The sequence below is a fragment of the Acipenser ruthenus genome, chromosome 21, assembly GCF_902713425.1.
Source record: "Acipenser ruthenus chromosome 21, fAciRut3.2 maternal haplotype, whole genome shotgun sequence".
Taxonomy (NCBI): Eukaryota; Metazoa; Chordata; class Actinopteri; order Acipenseriformes; family Acipenseridae; genus Acipenser; species Acipenser ruthenus.
In genome coordinates, this window is record NC_081209.1 from 2485314 (window position 1) to 2501890 (window position 16577).

Here is a 16577-nt window from a genome sequence, read left to right on the forward strand (position 1 = left end):
GTTTGAAGACGACTTTTTGAAACAACTCAAGAGTTCTGCGTTTTCTGATCTCAAAGAATCCTTAGGAATATACAGAGTTAGTTCCTGGGGATAGGATGGCCTTATTCCACAAAGTTATGACAGCATCTTTAAAATCAATGTGGTAGCTCACTGGTAACCAATGTAAGGGCCGAAGCACTGAAGTAATGTGTTGAGAACAACCAGTGTGAGAAATGAGAGAAATACATGGAAGCGCTTCTCTCTGAACCCAAGTTGTTTCATAATATTAAAGCTGTTCTGAAAACTCGGGCCTCTATCTCTGTTACTACCACATGCAGCCTTTCCACCTGCCAGCTGAAGCCATCAGTGCAAGCACTTGGGAAGTCATGCTTTTTAAACAGCCAGTCTCTGGACCAATACTATTTTTGTTTTTTGCTGGTACCGTAGATGCTGCAATGCACAGTGAAATCTATTTCATTAGGCTGACAATGTGAAGTGCTGCTTTGTTTCAGACCTGAGGGGGACATGCAGATATTTCAGTGAGTTGCAGAGTTCTCACTTCCACTATTCTGTATGTTTAACAACTGCCTACCTGCTGCTCTTCATAGTCTAAGGAAGTGCCTGGCCCGGGAACAATTATTTGTAGCTCTTCTAGTAAATGCAAAACGAATGTTTTATTTAAGATCTTGTGATTTCCCTTCTAGTTAAAACTTGAAAGATAAAATACCCAAGAAATAGCCCCACCTGACCAAATACTTAATGAAATTAAAAACTAAAAATGCTTCTCTTATAAACAAGTACAGATCTTTTAGTGATACCTTGTTTTTCCCCCATAAATGTTGCATACCTCTGCAGCAGACCAGGAAACTTATTAAATATCATTATTTTATTTAATCATTTTTACAAAAAAAAAATGTGTGTGTGTATACATATGAGGTAATGTGCATAACAACTCAACCTGGCTTTGCAGAACAAATTCCCTCCTGAAAATATATTTACACAAAAATAGAAGATTGTTACTAAAACTTGAGCTGTAGTGTTTTAAAAAGACACTACCTTGCATCCATACTGCACTTGTCATGACATTGATTAGACGCAATCTGGCAGCCGCTCTAGCTGTGGTAGTCCTTGAGGACCTGGTTAGAGACTCAAACCCCCTCCCAGTCCTGCTCTAGCAGCGGTAGTCCTTGAGGACCTGGTTAGAGACTCAAACCCCCTCCCAGTCCTGCTCTAGCAGCGGTAGTCCTTGAGGACCTGGTTAGAGACTCAAACCTCCTCCCCGTCCTGCTCTAGCAGCGGTAGTCCTTGAGGACCTGGTTCGCGATGACCAGTCGCTGGATCTCGCTCGTGCCCTCGTAGATTTCCGTGATGCGCGCGTCCCGGTAGTGTCTCTCTGCCGGCATGTCCGTCACGTAACCCATTCCCCCGAGAACCTGGATCGCCTGCACATTAAACAAAACCAGGACTCAAACAAATCTCAAACTATTTTTGGGCAGTATATTTATGTGATTTTTATGAACGTATTTAATGCAATAGGTGGCAAATCCTCTGACATTTACAGAACATATCTGAAATATGCAGCCAGCGTAATAGATCATGTATGTTCTTTATTGGCTGTGGTATGTACTGCACACACACACACACACACAAGAAAACAGAAAGCCCTGGTTCTTCTCATCACTGTGCTGGCGAGGGAGAGGGTGGAACACCTTCTGTTTCTTACCTGGTGTGAGATGAGTGTGGCAGCTTCAGAGGCAGCCAGCTTCGCCATCGCAGCTTCCTGAGGAGAAAGGAGACACGATCTATAATAGAGAATATCAACAGCCAGAACTGTGAATCACGCCATGGATGTGAATCACTCCCATCGATATCGTGATACTGTTTGAGGAAATGTATCTACGGAAGACTTTCTCAATTATTGAGGATGTTGAGAATGGCTTCTAGACCAAACGTTCACAGAATTGTATACATGTCAGAACACAAACTAGCTCTGCCTCCCGTCCTGGTTTTGTACTATTGAAATAACCAGGTGCTAGGGTAGGGGTAGGCTGGCTACCTTGGTGTAGGGCTTCCCATTGTCCTTCAGCATGGCAGCTCTCCAGGTCAGTAGCCGAGCGCCCTCCAGAGCTAGGGCCATGTCTGCCAGCTTGAACTACGAGAGACAAAGAGGGAGGGAGGATGAGGAATTGAAGAGGGTCTGGTTGGGATCCACTCTGAGTCGCATCTACTGAGGCACTGAATAGCCTTACCTGGATGCCCTGCAGCTTGCTGATGGGAGCCCCGAAGGCCGTCCTCTTCTCTGCGTAGTCGACGGCGCAGTCCAGCGCGGCCTGAGCGATCCCCAGAGCCTGGGCAGCAATGCCGACTCGCCCGCTGTCCAGGGTCTGCTGCAGGGGGAGAGAGAGAGGGGTTAGGGACGCTGTGCTGCTGGGGACCCTACCATCTTTACTACATCGATTTATTGAAACACTTCATTCCGGGACAGACCGGTATTTCTAAAGCTACCCAACCCTGTCTCCCCTGTTACCATGGCAATCTTGAAGCCCATGCCGGGCTGTCCCAGCAGGTTCCCGCGGGGGACGCGGCAGTCCTCAAAGATCAGGTTGGCCGTGGACGAGGCGCGGATCCCCAGCTTGTCCTCCTTCTTACCCAGAGAGAGGCCGGGGGTGGGCATGGGCACCAGGAACGCACTGATACCCTGAGACAGAGAGAGGGGAAAGTGTGAGAGAGGGATAGACGTACTTCAAAGCCATAAAAGTGGCGAATGAGAACAACGTTCATCCTGTAATACTGATAAAAGCAACATCCACCGCACCTCTCAACACACACACACAGAGCACCCCCCCCAAACCCAGCACTGAAGTGTTAGGGTTCCATCTAGTGGCTGCAGGTAGAAGTCACGCTGTGGGTGTCCTTTATCCAGAACATTAAACACTGGTTGGGGGCACAGCCACCTGCTGTTTCTCAGAGATCTTGTTTCCCCCTGCGTGTGTGTTTGTTGTGCAGTACCCCCGTGTGTGTGTGTTGGGGAGGCGCAGTCACCTGCTGTTTCTCAGAGATCTTGTTCCCCCCTGCGTGTGTGTTTGTTGTGCAGTACCCCCGTGTGTGTGTGTTGGGGGGGCACAGCCACCTGCTGTTTCTCAGAGATCTTGTTCCCCCCTGCGTGTGTGTGTGTTGTGCAGTACCCCCGTGTGTGTGTGTTGGGGGGGCACAGCCACCTGCTGTTTCTCAGAGATCTTGTTCCCCCCTGCGTGTGTGTTTGTTGTGCAGTACCCCCGTGTGTGTGTGTTGGGGGGGCGCAGTCACCTTGTGTTTCAGCGCCTTGTCCGTTGTTGCGAAGACGACGGTGGCGGAGGCGTCCCAGCTGTTTGTGATCCAGGCCTTGGTTCCGTTCAGGACCCAGTGATCCCCCTCCAGCCGAGCCACTGTGGAGGCAGCGCCAGCATCACTGCCATTCCCTGAGAGAGTGGGAGAGGGAGGGTTAGAAACCAGCCTGGCACCCCCATCACTGCTTCCTGGGAGAGGGAGGAGGAGGGAGAGATAGAGACACCCCCCATCCCCAGCCCTCTTACCTGGCTCGCTGAGGGCAAAGCAGCCCACCTTCTCCCCCGTGGTGAAGGGGGTGATCCACTGCTGCTTCTGCTCCTCAGAACCGAACTTCAGCACCGGACCGAGGTACAGAGACTGAGGGGAGAGGGGGGAAGAGGGTCAGAGTGAACACACATAATTTCACATTCACAGCTCACTCACACGATCACAGACGCAGACGCACACACAGTCAAGTCACAGCTCACTCACACGATCACAGACGCAGACGCACACACAGTCAAGTCAGAGCTCACTCACACAATCACAGACGCAGACGCACACAGAGCCAGTCACAGCTCACACAGGCACGCAGACCCACGTTGTTGACGCTCATGACCACCCCAGTGGAGGCACAGCCGCGGCTGATCTCTTCCACTCCGATGGCGTACGCCAGGTAATCCAGCCCTGCGCCCCCAAACTGCTCCGGCACCTCCACCGCCATCAGCCCCATGGCCCCCATCTTCCGCACCTGCACAGGGGGCACAGCTGTTACACCTTGAACAAGGAGCCCCGAGATCTCAACACCCGCTCCCCAGAGCATTCAATCAAAACATAAACAACACATTTCTCATTAGATCCCAGAGCTAGAAAGTGAAGGATTGCAGTAAACGTACATGATCAAGGAATTGTATTGTTTTGCGGAAAATGAACATAATGCGGGTCACTGCATCTTTATTCCAATCTCCCCTCCCCTCTCCTCTCCCCCCTGCCCTCACCTGCTCGGCTGGGTAGCGGTGCTCCTTGTCCAGCTGGGCAGCGATGGGACACAGCTCTCTGTCAGCGAAGTCCCTGCACGTTTGCCGCAGCATCTCATGGGTCTCGGGCAGCTCCGCCATCTGATAGACTGTATGGAGCCGCCGCAGGGAGCCTGGGAGCAGGGCTGAGGAGAGAGACAGAGAGGGAGACAGGAGTTAACAAGGGAGGGGGTGAGGGGAGCAGGGCTGAGGAGAGAGACAGAGAGGGAGACAGGAGTTAACAAGGGACGGGGTGAGGGGAGCAGGGCTGAGGAGAGAGACAGAGAGGGGGTGAGGGGAGCAGGGCTGAGGAGAGAGGCAGATGGGGAGAGGGGAGAGAGGGGTTAAATGTGTAAATCTGGCTAAGTAGGTGACGGGTCACACAGGCTGCATTCTGTTAGCCAGAGCCTGCTGCTGTCTGTCTGTCTGTCTGTCTGACGTCACACACAGCTTCTAGAGAAAACTGTCTGGGGATTATTTTTTTTTTTGTATTATTTTACAGCTCATTAAATGATGTGTGTGAATCATTTTCACATCAAATGAACCATTAAGAGTAAACACCCATATAAACAGTATTCCATTTATTAATGACGGCTGATCATTTTTAAACATCCCGTATGTACATGTGTCTGGATTACCTACCTATGCAGAGTCAGTCTGATGTCATTGATATTAACCTTATTGTAACCCTATGCATCACTTAGCACGGATTTCGTCCATCACATTTGTTTAAATAATTGATGTATTTTACATTGCGTTGCCAAGGCTGTTCACAGCTTCACTGTAGACAGTCTTGAACAAAGAAGACTATGTGGGAATCTCATTCAAGTATTCACAATTCTACAAGGTATTGACAATGTCGACCCAGGGGGCTTTTTTGACCTGAAAAAAGAAACAAGGACCAGAGGTCACAAACAGAGATTAGATGAAGAGGTATTCAGAACAGAAAATAGGAGGCACTTTTATACACAGAGAATTGTGGGAGTCTCAAACCAGCTCCCCAGTAACGTTGTTGAAGCTGACACCCTGGGATCCTTCAAGAAACAGCTTAGAGATCTAGGAAGAATAAGCTACTAACAACCAAGCGAGCGAGATGGGCCGAGTGGCCTCCTCTCGTTTGTAACCCTTCGTATGTTGTTATGATAAGATGTCGTTCGCCTCCGCTAACAAGGGGGCTGCAGTAGTTTTAGTGGTTAGTTGCATTCGGGTTAGCAGGTCACTCGTGACCTCTGCATCGTCTCTGTGGTTCAGAACCGCAGCACAGCATCCCGCAGTAACTTTTCAAAGCTGCGCACATTTCTGTGGGTGGAGTGGAGTGACGTCACGCAGTCTCCGCGAGTCTGTGCAGAACTGCGCTATAAAAACACGAGCAGTCACACGGTTACAGTGACTGCCTTGCTCTTTGCACTGTGAACCACGCCGCTGATAACAAGCACGTCCGCTCTTCATGTTACTCTGCAGAAACTTTAATAGCACCGCATTGAGACGGACATCCATTCCGACCAGTACAGTATGCAAAAAAAAAGAGTTCTCTATCTGATTTATACTTTCGCGGCATATATATATTGAATTACTTCAATTTAGCTACTGAAAACACAACTGTACACATGCATGCATTATTATATATTAACTATTGACATGTTTCATAATGTTACAGTGCAAACGCTGCTCGCTACCTCCTCCCCGTTTATTATTCAATTATAGTTCATGTAAGAACACACCGCTGTCATGACTGATATTAATATTTCACACCGCCCGTTCCATGCAGCGCTGCGCATTCACGTTATATATTACACCCCGATTCCGTTTACAAGAACGATGTTCTAATGAATATGTATCAGATATTATTATTATTATTATTTCTGACCTTTCCGCGCACAGAGGAGCAGTGCCGCCATCTTTAACAGTGCAGAAGTTGACGTGCGTCTCTAAGGACTGTTTCCGCTTCCGTCAAGCGTTGCCCGTTTCAGGAAAGGAAGTTCTGCTCGCAAGGACAGCGCTGTCACCTGGCTCAGCATGAGGACCGCATTCATTTATGGTACGAGTTTCAATGGAAAAAACAAACCACCATCCTCAAGAGCGTAACCCAGCCGCCATTCACAAATCACAGAGCTGAATTTCCGAGCTGAGGACATTGTTTTAAAAGCTTCGTCCAGCAGAGGGAACTGTAGCCCCACACAGAAACAATTCCACGCGGGACAGTGCAGGATATGGTATATCACGAAGTTACGTCACTCATTTATAGCATTCTATTCAGGGGCAGTGGGTGCTTGTTAAGGTTGCTTGAATAATACATTATTTGTGTTTCATCACAGTCAAACAACTGAAATGCGTTTTTATTTTCATTGTGCAACACAAAGAACAAGGTATCTCTAACTGTAACTGAACAGGATGTGTGAATGAGACTAATGTGGCCTATGAACAGAACAGACATGTCCCGTTTTCAAGTCAGTACTGTGCAGAATGTCTTCAGGGGTTAGTGAAGCATCCTTCAGACCCCCTCCCTGTGTTTATGAGGTTTACAGAGTCCACTTCTGCATGCTCTGTAACAGAGAGGACCCACACTAGGACTCTGAAAATCAAAAGTTCTCTTTATTACTGTTCGTGTGACAAAATAACATTTTATACAAACACCTAAAACATGAACCGACAGGAATGTTACAAAATACAGAACTTTTTTTTTTTTTTTAACCCCAAAGGCCCAGACACAACGGTGAGTTAATGTAATTCCACGTTCTTTAAAAAAAAGAAATACACTGCCGCCTTACTCAAAATAACACCAAACCACCCTTTCCTAAAGCATGCCGCCAAAAATATATGAGAAAACTTGTCCTCTCCTTTTTCTTTCTTTGAGAATCACATGAAAAAATAAATGCACTTTGTACAGACTATGTCTGCTCTACGAGTTCCACAAGATGCTTAGAAACAGACGCCCCCCGAAAGTGTTTCAGTAGGACCATCGTCGCAGGAACGAGGGCAGCACCCCGCTATTTACAGAGATGATGGGGTGACTAGCAGTTACTGAGCTGTTTAGGGACCCCAGGCAGGCAACACCTCTCTCTCCAATACAGCTCGAAACATTCTTAGCAGTGCCATTATTTACTGTGAAGTACCATCCTGCCCACGAATTAAAACAGGTATTCCTGTAGTCCCAGCTTGCATGTGTTCTAAGTACGGATGAGCACAGATATAAAATAACTAAACGCAGGCATTAGAAGCCTTCCTAAATCCGGATGCTATTTATGCAGCCGACGGGGTTCCTAGGGTTAAAAAACAAACAAACAAAAAAATGACACAAACTATAAGAGCACCTTCACAATGTTGCTTTAGGCATTTGGTCTTTGAACTAACACAGCGTGCTCTTGGGTCTGTCTGACCATGAAGATATTTACATAATGGTAGCCTTATATACAGAAGAGGGGGCTCCGTCCTCCCCCATGCTGGGGGGTGAGGACAGGTTCACTCCTGCAGCAGCTTTTGGATAGCTGATCTACTATCACACAAGCTCAATAGCTTGAGGTCAAACTCTCTAAGGTGTTAAAAGGTAATAAAAAAAAACACTCCCACTTCCAGCTTGTTCAAATTCGTATTTCTTTTTTTTTCTGCCTTGTCTTTTCATCCACGCCGCTCACAATACGATACACTCAGAAGCCCAGTTTTCTGTGCTGCCGCTAACGCACGGGTAACTAGCAGGTAGCGAGCAGTGACAGCAGCTACACAAGCAGAGTGCTGTCCATCCAGAGACAGTGAAGCAGCACAGGAGAGGCCACAATGAATCTGTCCCGTACACTGCAGCAGGGTCCCACACAGTTTAAAGCTCATGATTAACAAGACTGAAAGTGCTCTTCATGTCAGGGGCAGATGACTGCCTCTCAACAGCTTACCAGCACCTGGCATGTGTGTGTGTGTGTGTGTGTGTGTGTGTGTGTGTGCACATGTACGTGTACGTGTACGTGTGTACGTGTGGCACTGCTGTGAGAATTGAACATTTGTTACCCTGGATAAGCAGGTAATCAATATCAAAGCTACTGGCAAGCCCAACACCGTGTGCTTTAGTGCTGACCTATCTTGCCTTGCCGTCAGTCTGATATCAATGACTGACGGGTGTAACAAGTGTAACTTTCACATGGAGCAGCGGTGCTGTGGAGGGGGATGTGAACATTCAGCCATTAACTGCAAAATTATTTTTATGAAAATAGGACAGTGGCCTCCAATGGGTTACATTAAATAGGACAGTGGGCTCCAATGGCAATTGCTGAGGTCTCCTCTCAGTGCAGGCACACTGTAGCACCCGCCTCTCCCAAGTAACCCACCGCAAATGGAAAAAACAGATATAGCAGCGTCAGTGCGTGCTGTCAAGACATCTCCATTGCATTCAGCGACAAAGAAAAAAAAACAAAACAGGAAATAACCTCAACACCAAATGTAAACACAGACAAAAGAAAGTCTGCAATCACTTAAACAAAATTGAAAAAGCACAAGATATTCCAGTTTAAAAGTTCATACAAGGAACAAACTTCAATTTCTTCAAAATTATTACAAGAAACAAAAACGTACCGCAGACAGCAACTATAAATAGCATATTGTAACTTATTTTTTTTGTTAGTTTTTTTAAATATTAAACCGCAGTCCATCAACATGTGTTAATCTGTATCAATTCCACTGTAGTTCGACTGCAGCTGTTTTCCCAGGTGGACGGGCCCCATCACCCTTACACCCCCTCACACTCCCAGGTTGAGAGAACGCAGTGTTCTGGTACTGCTGCGGCTTGTCAACCGCCACTTACAGCAGCTGCTATGAATGAAAAGAAAACAACGGATTGTAATTAGTCATGGCTGTTTAAATGGCTACCTCACACTTCACTGAGTTAGCATGAAAACCCAGGCAGTGTGAGCGGACCTGCTCATCTCACTCACATGCACAGGCAGAGTGAAGCGACGGAGGAGGCAGTCTGATCAAAACACTGAGATCCAGGGATTGGGCGGCAGCGAGCACAGCTGCTGGACCTGCTAACTCTTCAGGTCGTCATCCAGTCAGTAAAACCGGGTAGTACTTGTGGAGGGGGAAGAAAAAAATAAAATAAAACAAGACATCTGTTAAGAGGGTGCTTTAGAGGCGGATTCCAGCAGCGAGACAGAGCCACACTGAGATTCATCACGAAGAGTCATCACCACAGCTGATTTTAATAACAGGATGCTGCTCTCGCAACAACTTCTTCTTCCATGTACACAGATTCAGAGTGCAACAGGGAAATGCCAAAGCGCCTTCATTTCACACATGGCTAACAGAAAGATGTTAAAGTGACATCGCAGCTGAATAAAACTTCTAGAATCACACGTCTGGTAACTGATTAACTATGACTGCACAACCAAGGGCTTCTATAAACTCTTAAAAAGGTGAACCAAGATCCCCCGGGGACCGTGTCTGGTACTGGCTGGCTGAGGGGGGGGCTGCTGTGTTCTCACTGCTACTGCTCGGACGCTGCTGGTTTAGATCATTTCCAGCCACTGCAGAACCACAATCCTGGGTCCTTTTGGGGGAGAGGGAGGATGGCACCAGGCTTCCTGCAGAATCGGAGCTGAGGGAGGGAGGGAGCAGGGAGTCCACAAGGTTGTCAGCGGGAGAGCAGTCTGGAATGGCTTGCGTGGAGGCTGGGAGCTTGTTTACATTGGAGTCTGGCTGTTGGAAGAGCCACTGCGCTTGTAGCCAGCCCTGGCTACTGGCCCCCATTGTAAGCGTAGTCTGCCTTGTTGTGCATTATCAGTTTGTTATCCACGAAGTAGAAGCTGTCCGATCTGGTCTCGTAAGGGTGCTCCACCATTAGGCGAACTGAAAGAGACGGAGAGAGAGCAGGGACACTAGACATTAATACACCAGTCTCATACCCTAATACTGTCGCTACTAAGTCTTTTTGTTAGCTGTCTGCCCCTAAAGAAACACATCAATAAAAATCGTGCGGGATCTACAAGATGTGCATTTATGATTTGACTTGGTAAACGTTCCTTTCTAAGTGCATGTCGTTGTTTCTATCTGTATGTATAATGTTCTGGAAGCGTGTTCTGTCGAATGTCAATACTTTAGTATTCACAGGCACACTAATAAAGCAGTGTTAAACTGAAGTGCAGTGGGAGAGCACACACACGTACTCTGGTCCTCTGGGAGCTGTGGGAACTCGTAGATGTGTTCGCAGGTGTTGCGGCTGTTGGGAATGCAGAATCCGAAGTCAAAGTCAAAGTTCTTCAGCAGGTGCTCCCGGAAATAGTGACGCTCAATCATCCGGAAGCTGTTCACAGGCCGGTCTCCCACAGTGAACTCCACCCTGAGGAGAGGCACAGTGTCGTCAGGGTGAAACACACACACACACAATAGATAAGCACTACAGAAACAGAAACACACGCAGACTACAAATGGCATGCCTACATTCTACATAAAAAAAGAAGAGAGGAGACAATAGAGGTAAACAAAAAAAATTAACGTTCACCCTGGAAATCAGTCAAAGTGGTGTCAGTTCAGAGTGACAGACAGACAGACAGACAGACAATCAGCCCTGTGTCCCCCACAAGGAAGCATCACTCACGTGGCTCCGACGGTCCGCAGCCTCAGGAAGGCGGGGGTGAACTGGTACCGAACGAAGCGGCCGGCACTCGAGTCTGCATCTCCATTCTCCTCCTCATCCTCCTCCTCCAGATCTGAAAACACAGGCAGGAAGGCAGGGCTCAGACTCAACTGCACTGGAGCGGAGGCGCCCTTACAGTACAGAGGAAGAGATACATCGCTGGGGATACTTTACACTACAGGGTGCTGCTTTAACCAAACTGAGACATGGCAAAGTACAGTACATTATTATACACACACACACACAAACATCACGTTCGCACTGCCTGCACAGACTAGCGTGTAAGCGTCCAGTCTGTGATTTTCTAAGACTCTTGTTATTAAGCAACAACATAATTCTGGATAATCTGAAAGGACTGAGAATGTGGGACACACAGCAGGCTCCCCATCTCTATGGACACATGTGAATGCACTGCGCATTGCATCTGGTGCAGTAGAAGACAGCAGAAAATGAAACACTGTGTTTAATCCCTCTGTGTGTCTGTGGGAGTTTAAATGCATGAGTTTCTCTCTTAATCCCGGTCTCCCACCCCTCACATACCTGAACTGGGAGGCTTGGCAATTTCAAACAGGACCGTCCCCGTTTCCAAATCTCGGATCTTAAACCGGGTGAAGTCAATGTTGTAAATGTTGTCCTCCGTCTTACATAAATAATCTGAAATCGAATCAGAAGAAAAATAAAACAATAAATAAATAAATAAATATCTTGTCACTGCTGTGCTGAGAATCCTGTGGTGCGGCTGCAGCCGTGGAAGCGGTTTCCCTCGCCAGGTCCCTGATTAAACTCAGACACAGCAGAGTGGAGGAGAGCAGGAAAGCTGCGGGTGGCGATTACACCAAGGCTTACTCCATGGCTACATTTATGCAATTAAACGCGGTTCAGTCGTGAGGCACAAGCTAATGATGAGGACGCCTTTCCCTTCTCTGAACTGTGCTCTCACTCTACCTGCGCAGAGAATGCTTTACTAAACTATCCTCGGCTCAGGCTGCTCGTACGCTTTTGTGAAATGAGGTTCAGGCAGCGGAAAGAAAGCTCCGGTCTCAGGGGAGCAACATAGCCGAGAGGACTCTGGGCTTACAGGAGAAGAGCGAGACAGACAAGAATCTGCAAACAGAAAATAAATATAAAAGTGCTGAGAATTTGGGTAAATGGAATCTAGGATGGGCAAGGCTTGAAAATCTCAGGCAATTCATTTCTGCGTATTAAAATAGAACACAAGTCCAAGATAAAATATTAAAGAAAAAAAAAAAAAAAGAAGCAGCTAACCTATACTGAAAATGGTCCGCACTCAGCTGGGTTTGAAAATAACCCTGGGTGTATAGATCAGTACTACAGGTGGAGCAGGAGAAACTGTACTGGAATCAACAACTGTCTCATTATCAACCCCAAATCTGCACAGAAACCTGTTTGTGGGGTTTACGGTGAGAGAACAGTGATGCTCATAACAAGGGCACTGGCCTCAGTATGTGGGGGAGTCGTCCGCTTGGCTCTCAGGTTACACCCAGGTGTCCTTGGCACTCTCTACTTCACAGCACAAAAAGCCATTATGTAAGATTTTCCTCCAGCGTGGAATCAGGCTTGTTTCCTAAACAATCTCAAGAGGGAAACTCCCTTTAAAAGAACAGATTCAGCAGAAAGCAGATCTGAAAAGCTGAACCACACAGACCGCCTTTCATACTGCTGAGAAGAGAGGCGTGGGAGGGCTGCTAACACTCACCAGTCAGTCTGCTTAGCTCTACCCACCTGGTCACACTGTGACCCAAACCACTGACAAGTATCCCTTTATATCTGCAAGCATAATGCAGTCCTCTTTCTTGCATTTCATATGGTATATGCAGTTAACACAGAATACATTTAGGTGGAGATACTCGCCCCTTAGGGTTTAAACTGTACTTAAAATCCACAATTCATTGCCAAAGACACACACCATACATTTGCACAACCGTCTCGTGGTCTTAAAGAAAATACATACAACGCTGGTGCTAAACTAAACACTTCAACACAAAGTAATTCTCTTTATCCTTTTAAGGATTTGTCACAATCTGTCACACCACTCAGTACCCAGTGACTGGCGCTCCAGGTCTCCTCACTGTTTCAGCCTCTAAATACCCCGCAGGGTTCCAATCCCCACACTCACTGACCCTGTGAGAGCCCTGCCGCTGGGTCAATGCAGGCCACAGTGCAGAGAGGCCAGCTTTTAAGAGCTAGCTGGAGATTACTGTAACCATCATGTGTCACATGAAGCATGGAGCAGCATGGAAACAGGAAAGCATTCTCAGAACAGATCAGAACTTCCACACACAGTGCTCCCTCGATGCCAGCAGGGAGGCACGGCTCCCATTCTCCCCACAATGGCACTGCTTGAGTTTGGAAGGGAGGTGTGGGGTTAGGGTCTTGGACAATGCAATATCCTCAAACAATTTACCTGCAGGGTAATTCCACAGTAACTGATGCAACATCCAGAGAAAAACGAACCACACAGATCCTCTCGCACTCACTGATCATCTACTAAAACGACAACAGATATGAAACGCAAGCACCCGTGTTTAATGACCTGTAACCGATGGAACTTGATAAACACAGTTCTCACAATTTCAGGGGTGTGTTGACAGTGTATATGTCCTGTGCATTGCAAAACAACCTGACAGACATTCACACACATCGACACACAGGCTGTAGTCTCAGCATTTGCAGTTTGCATAGTTTTACTTCTCAGAAAATCTGCTGCTACTGAAAAAGGTTTTAATTGCCGATACTATTTTCTGCCCTGGTTATGCTTTCCCTTTTTCATGTGTGAAAGCTCTTCAGTGCAAAATCATCAGAAATGAAACAAGTCTGAGGGTAGCGTGACTCTCTCTCGGGGTGATTGAAATTGCTAGGCCAGCTGAAGGCACACACTGCGTGTGAAGATGCTGAAAGTAAGAGACTTATTCAACAAGACAAGGAAGCCTGTTCTATTGTTCTCTACACTGACATCATGACAAATACAGCTTGTGTTCTGATTTTTTTTCAAATTCAAGTTAATTTGGTACTGAATGGGTTAATGGATAAAGCAGGGACACAGAAAGAGATCCTTGCACAAGCACAGGACCCAATTATCAAACTCTAGTAAAGATTTGGAGTGTTGTGCAACGGGCAAACTTGGAACATCAACAGGTTTTGTATTGTGTATACTACAGATACAGTATACAGCTAAACAGTGGGGAGGAATGTCCATATCTAAAATCTCACAAACTAATAACTCATCCATTACTGTAAAATGTTAAAAGCATAACATTTATAAAACCTTTTTTTTGTCCGAGGCAACTGGTGTCATTTATAACCACCTACTGATGCAAGCAGGAGCAGCAGCAGCCTGTAGTCTACAGCGCACAAGGTGGGGGTGCAGTGAAGAGCAGGGAGGGGAAAACTGTGACTTCAGCTGCAGCTACTTCTGAAGAAATGTAAACAAACTGGCCTGTTAACACAGACTGCGCAGAAGGCTTAAAAACTACAGAGTAAAAAAAAAAGAATAGTACAGGCATCAAGGAATTTGATCTCACTGTAAAACTGATCGTGATGAGAACCGGACACTACAACTGCAAGCACACCGCATTCATCTATGTTCTCTCTGACTCACTCAGTTTATAAGCAAACCGACATCGACAGGCGGCGACGCGGACTCGCCTGTCGCCGTGTGTGTGTGTCTGTTTTGCCAACTCCCTCCTCTTTCTCTCCCTCACCCGTCTCGTTAAACATGTTTTTGTTCATTATCGTGTAGTTATTTACCGCGGGTGACGGCCCGGAGCCCCAGCACCTCATCGGGGGTGATGTCTCGTCCCAGTGCCCTCAGCTCTTCCTCCGTTACCAGACGCCTGTCTGCCGCCACGGCCGTGGGGTTTCGCCGTGATTTGAGCCGCTTGAGGACTCCGCCGCCGGTTTTTCTCTCCCGGACGGGTGCGGTGGCTGCGGTGGGGACCGGGTCGACTCGGCTGCCCGGCTCCGGGGCAAGTCCCGGGTCCGAATTGGGTTCAGTTCGGGGTTTCGAGCCGCTCATCCTCCCGCTCTATCAGCGAACTGCTGCAAGATGGCTTCCTGTCTCTATGGAGAGGGAGGGGCGGGATCTTACCCCACTGCACTCTCTATTGGCTCGGACCCGCCAGCCGTTTCCATAGTTACCATAACATTGCTGCTACCTGCAGTGTGTTTACTAGCAAAAAAAGCTGACCGTGAGGTTATCCACTTTGAACCATTTTATTTTTTAGTTAGGAGTTTTTCTGAAATATACACGAAGACACTGCAATTCAGACGTGCTGATGCGTGATATTGTAACTACAGGGGTGACAGCGAAATACGGGTTGTTTACCCACACACAACAACAACAACCTGCGCTGAGATCCCCTAACCGCTCAGCGCTCCTTGAGAACGGTTTCCAGTCCGACTGGTTTTGACCAGTAGCTTCCAGTTCCTCCCGGCTTCTTCCCTGTGTCACCACATCCCTCCCGCAGCCCGCACACTGTGGCTCTAATGCTCCCGCGGTGAACGCTTTACGCATGGCTGTTCAATTATCAGACAGATGACTAGTGCTTCCCGGGGGCAGCTCCGTTCTGGTGCATCATCCGTAACTATCAGCTAGGGCTACTATATTTAGAAACACTAAAAGACACCGAACAAGTTCAGTGACTTTCTCAAGACGTTGAGAAAGACTTTTAAAGGGTTGTCTTTGAACTTATCACCTGTGTTTATGTTCTGCTGTGCCTGCTTCCCCGCAAGCCTCCTTTCTAGCTGCTAATGAAGCTACTTGTTCTCACTCTGTTAAAACTGAATTATTTTTTTCTAATTAATTCAAGAGCAACAGGTGTAGGATGGTCGTGGCTTGTCATGTTTCTCGCTATCTCTCTCTTTTCAAGAGTCCGAATCTAGTGACTGCAGTACAACTAACACAGTAAAGTAAGCGCTTGCATGCAAGCCAGCTGGATACACGCGTGCAGTGAAAGGGTTTCTCAGTAAGATGGGATCAATAGATTGAAAGGGCTCTTGACTGTTCACATGCTCTCATTATAACGGCGAGCTGGTCTGTAGGCTGGAGTTGACTGTTCTTTTGTTACCAATTGTCGATCCCCTCCCCCAACCCCAACCCCAACCCCAACCCCAACCCCAACCCCAACCCCAGCTCCAACCCCAGCTCCCCCTCCCCAACCCCAGCTGCCCTCACATCAATGTACTTTCAGTGCAAAGTCTTACAGGTCGGGTGCATGGTGTAACCACGTGTCTGAAATCATACAATGGGGGTGTCAAATGGTTATTCCTATTTCCATAGTAGTGACAAACTAGAAACAGCAACGCTTTGTCTTTCGATGTCTTCTACAGCGTCGAGTGGCTCAGCGGGTAGAGCGCTGGGCTGCAGTGTGGAAAGCCCTGGCTTTGAGTAGAGGAGCTCAGCTGCAGCGTGGAAGACAGTGGGGCTTTGGTTTGTTTTTTTAGTTACATTGACGGAATAAGAACTATTTAGATAAAATAACACATTTATTAAAAACAAAACAGTCATCACTCATTGGGAAGTACCATGTGGCAAGCGAGTAAAAAGAGAGCAGAGAGCTACAGCAGTACACAGTGCGGAAACACAGCAAGGCAGAGGAAAGAGGAGGTTTGAATAAAGATGCTACCAGACTGTGGAACCC

The 16577-nt window shown here is 47.4% G+C and overlaps 2 protein-coding genes across 3 annotated transcripts; both read right to left on the minus strand.

The window, feature by feature from the left end:
- Positions 1–847: 847 nt before the first annotated feature.
- Positions 848–6410, minus strand: LOC131699015 (short-chain specific acyl-CoA dehydrogenase, mitochondrial-like). Of its 2 annotated transcripts, none has more exons than XM_058994285.1 (10): positions 6169–6410; positions 4284–4447; positions 3887–4036; positions 3552–3663; positions 3286–3437; positions 2507–2677; positions 2229–2363; positions 2036–2131; positions 1703–1759; positions 848–1421 (listed from the first exon to the last, which is right to left on the minus strand). In XM_058994285.1, the coding sequence occupies exons 1-10, from the start codon at positions 6197–6199 to the stop codon at positions 1269–1271; spliced, it is 1221 nt and encodes a 406-aa protein (XP_058850268.1). In that variant the 5' UTR covers positions 6200–6410; the 3' UTR covers positions 848–1268. The 2 variants fall into 2 exon arrangements, with proteins under 2 accessions (XP_058850268.1, XP_058850267.1); XM_058994284.1 differs by having other exon boundaries at positions 2229–2366; positions 6169–6409.
- A 462-nt stretch (positions 6411–6872) lies between these two features.
- LOC117427596 (protein unc-119 homolog B-like) lies at positions 6873–15104 on the minus strand. The gene is made up of 5 exons (XM_034045744.3): positions 14686–15104; positions 11458–11571; positions 10879–10990; positions 10448–10620; positions 6873–10130 (listed from the first exon to the last, which is right to left on the minus strand). The coding sequence occupies exons 1-5, from the start codon at positions 14951–14953 to the stop codon at positions 10018–10020; spliced, it is 780 nt and encodes a 259-aa protein (XP_033901635.1). The 5' UTR covers positions 14954–15104; the 3' UTR covers positions 6873–10017.
- Between the last annotated feature and the right edge of the window lie 1473 nt (positions 15105–16577).

Bases quoted from the DNA above. Each gene is read 5' to 3' on its own strand.
- LOC131699015 (XM_058994284.1), bottom strand. From the start codon at position 6,199: ATGGCGGCACTGCTCCTCTGTGCGCGGAAAG. The intron at 1,760-2,035 runs GTAGCCAGCCTA...CTTTCTCCTCAG, and splicing joins ATGGGAAGCCCTACACCAAG to GAAGCTGCGATGGCGAAGCT. The intron at 1,422-1,702 runs GTAAGAAACAGA...TTTAATGTGCAG, and splicing joins CCACACTCATCTCACACCAG to GCGATCCAGGTTCTCGGGGG.
- LOC117427596 (XM_034045744.3), bottom strand. From the start codon at position 14,953: ATGAGCGGCTCGAAACCCCGAACTGAACCCAATTCGGACCCGGGACTT. The intron at 11,572-14,685 runs GTAAATAACTAC...ATTCGATTTCAG, and splicing joins GCTCCGGGCCGTCACCCGCG to ATTATTTATGTAAGACGGAG. The intron at 10,991-11,457 runs GTATGTGAGGGG...CTGTGTTTTCAG, and splicing joins TGCCAAGCCTCCCAGTTCAG to ATCTGGAGGAGGAGGATGAG.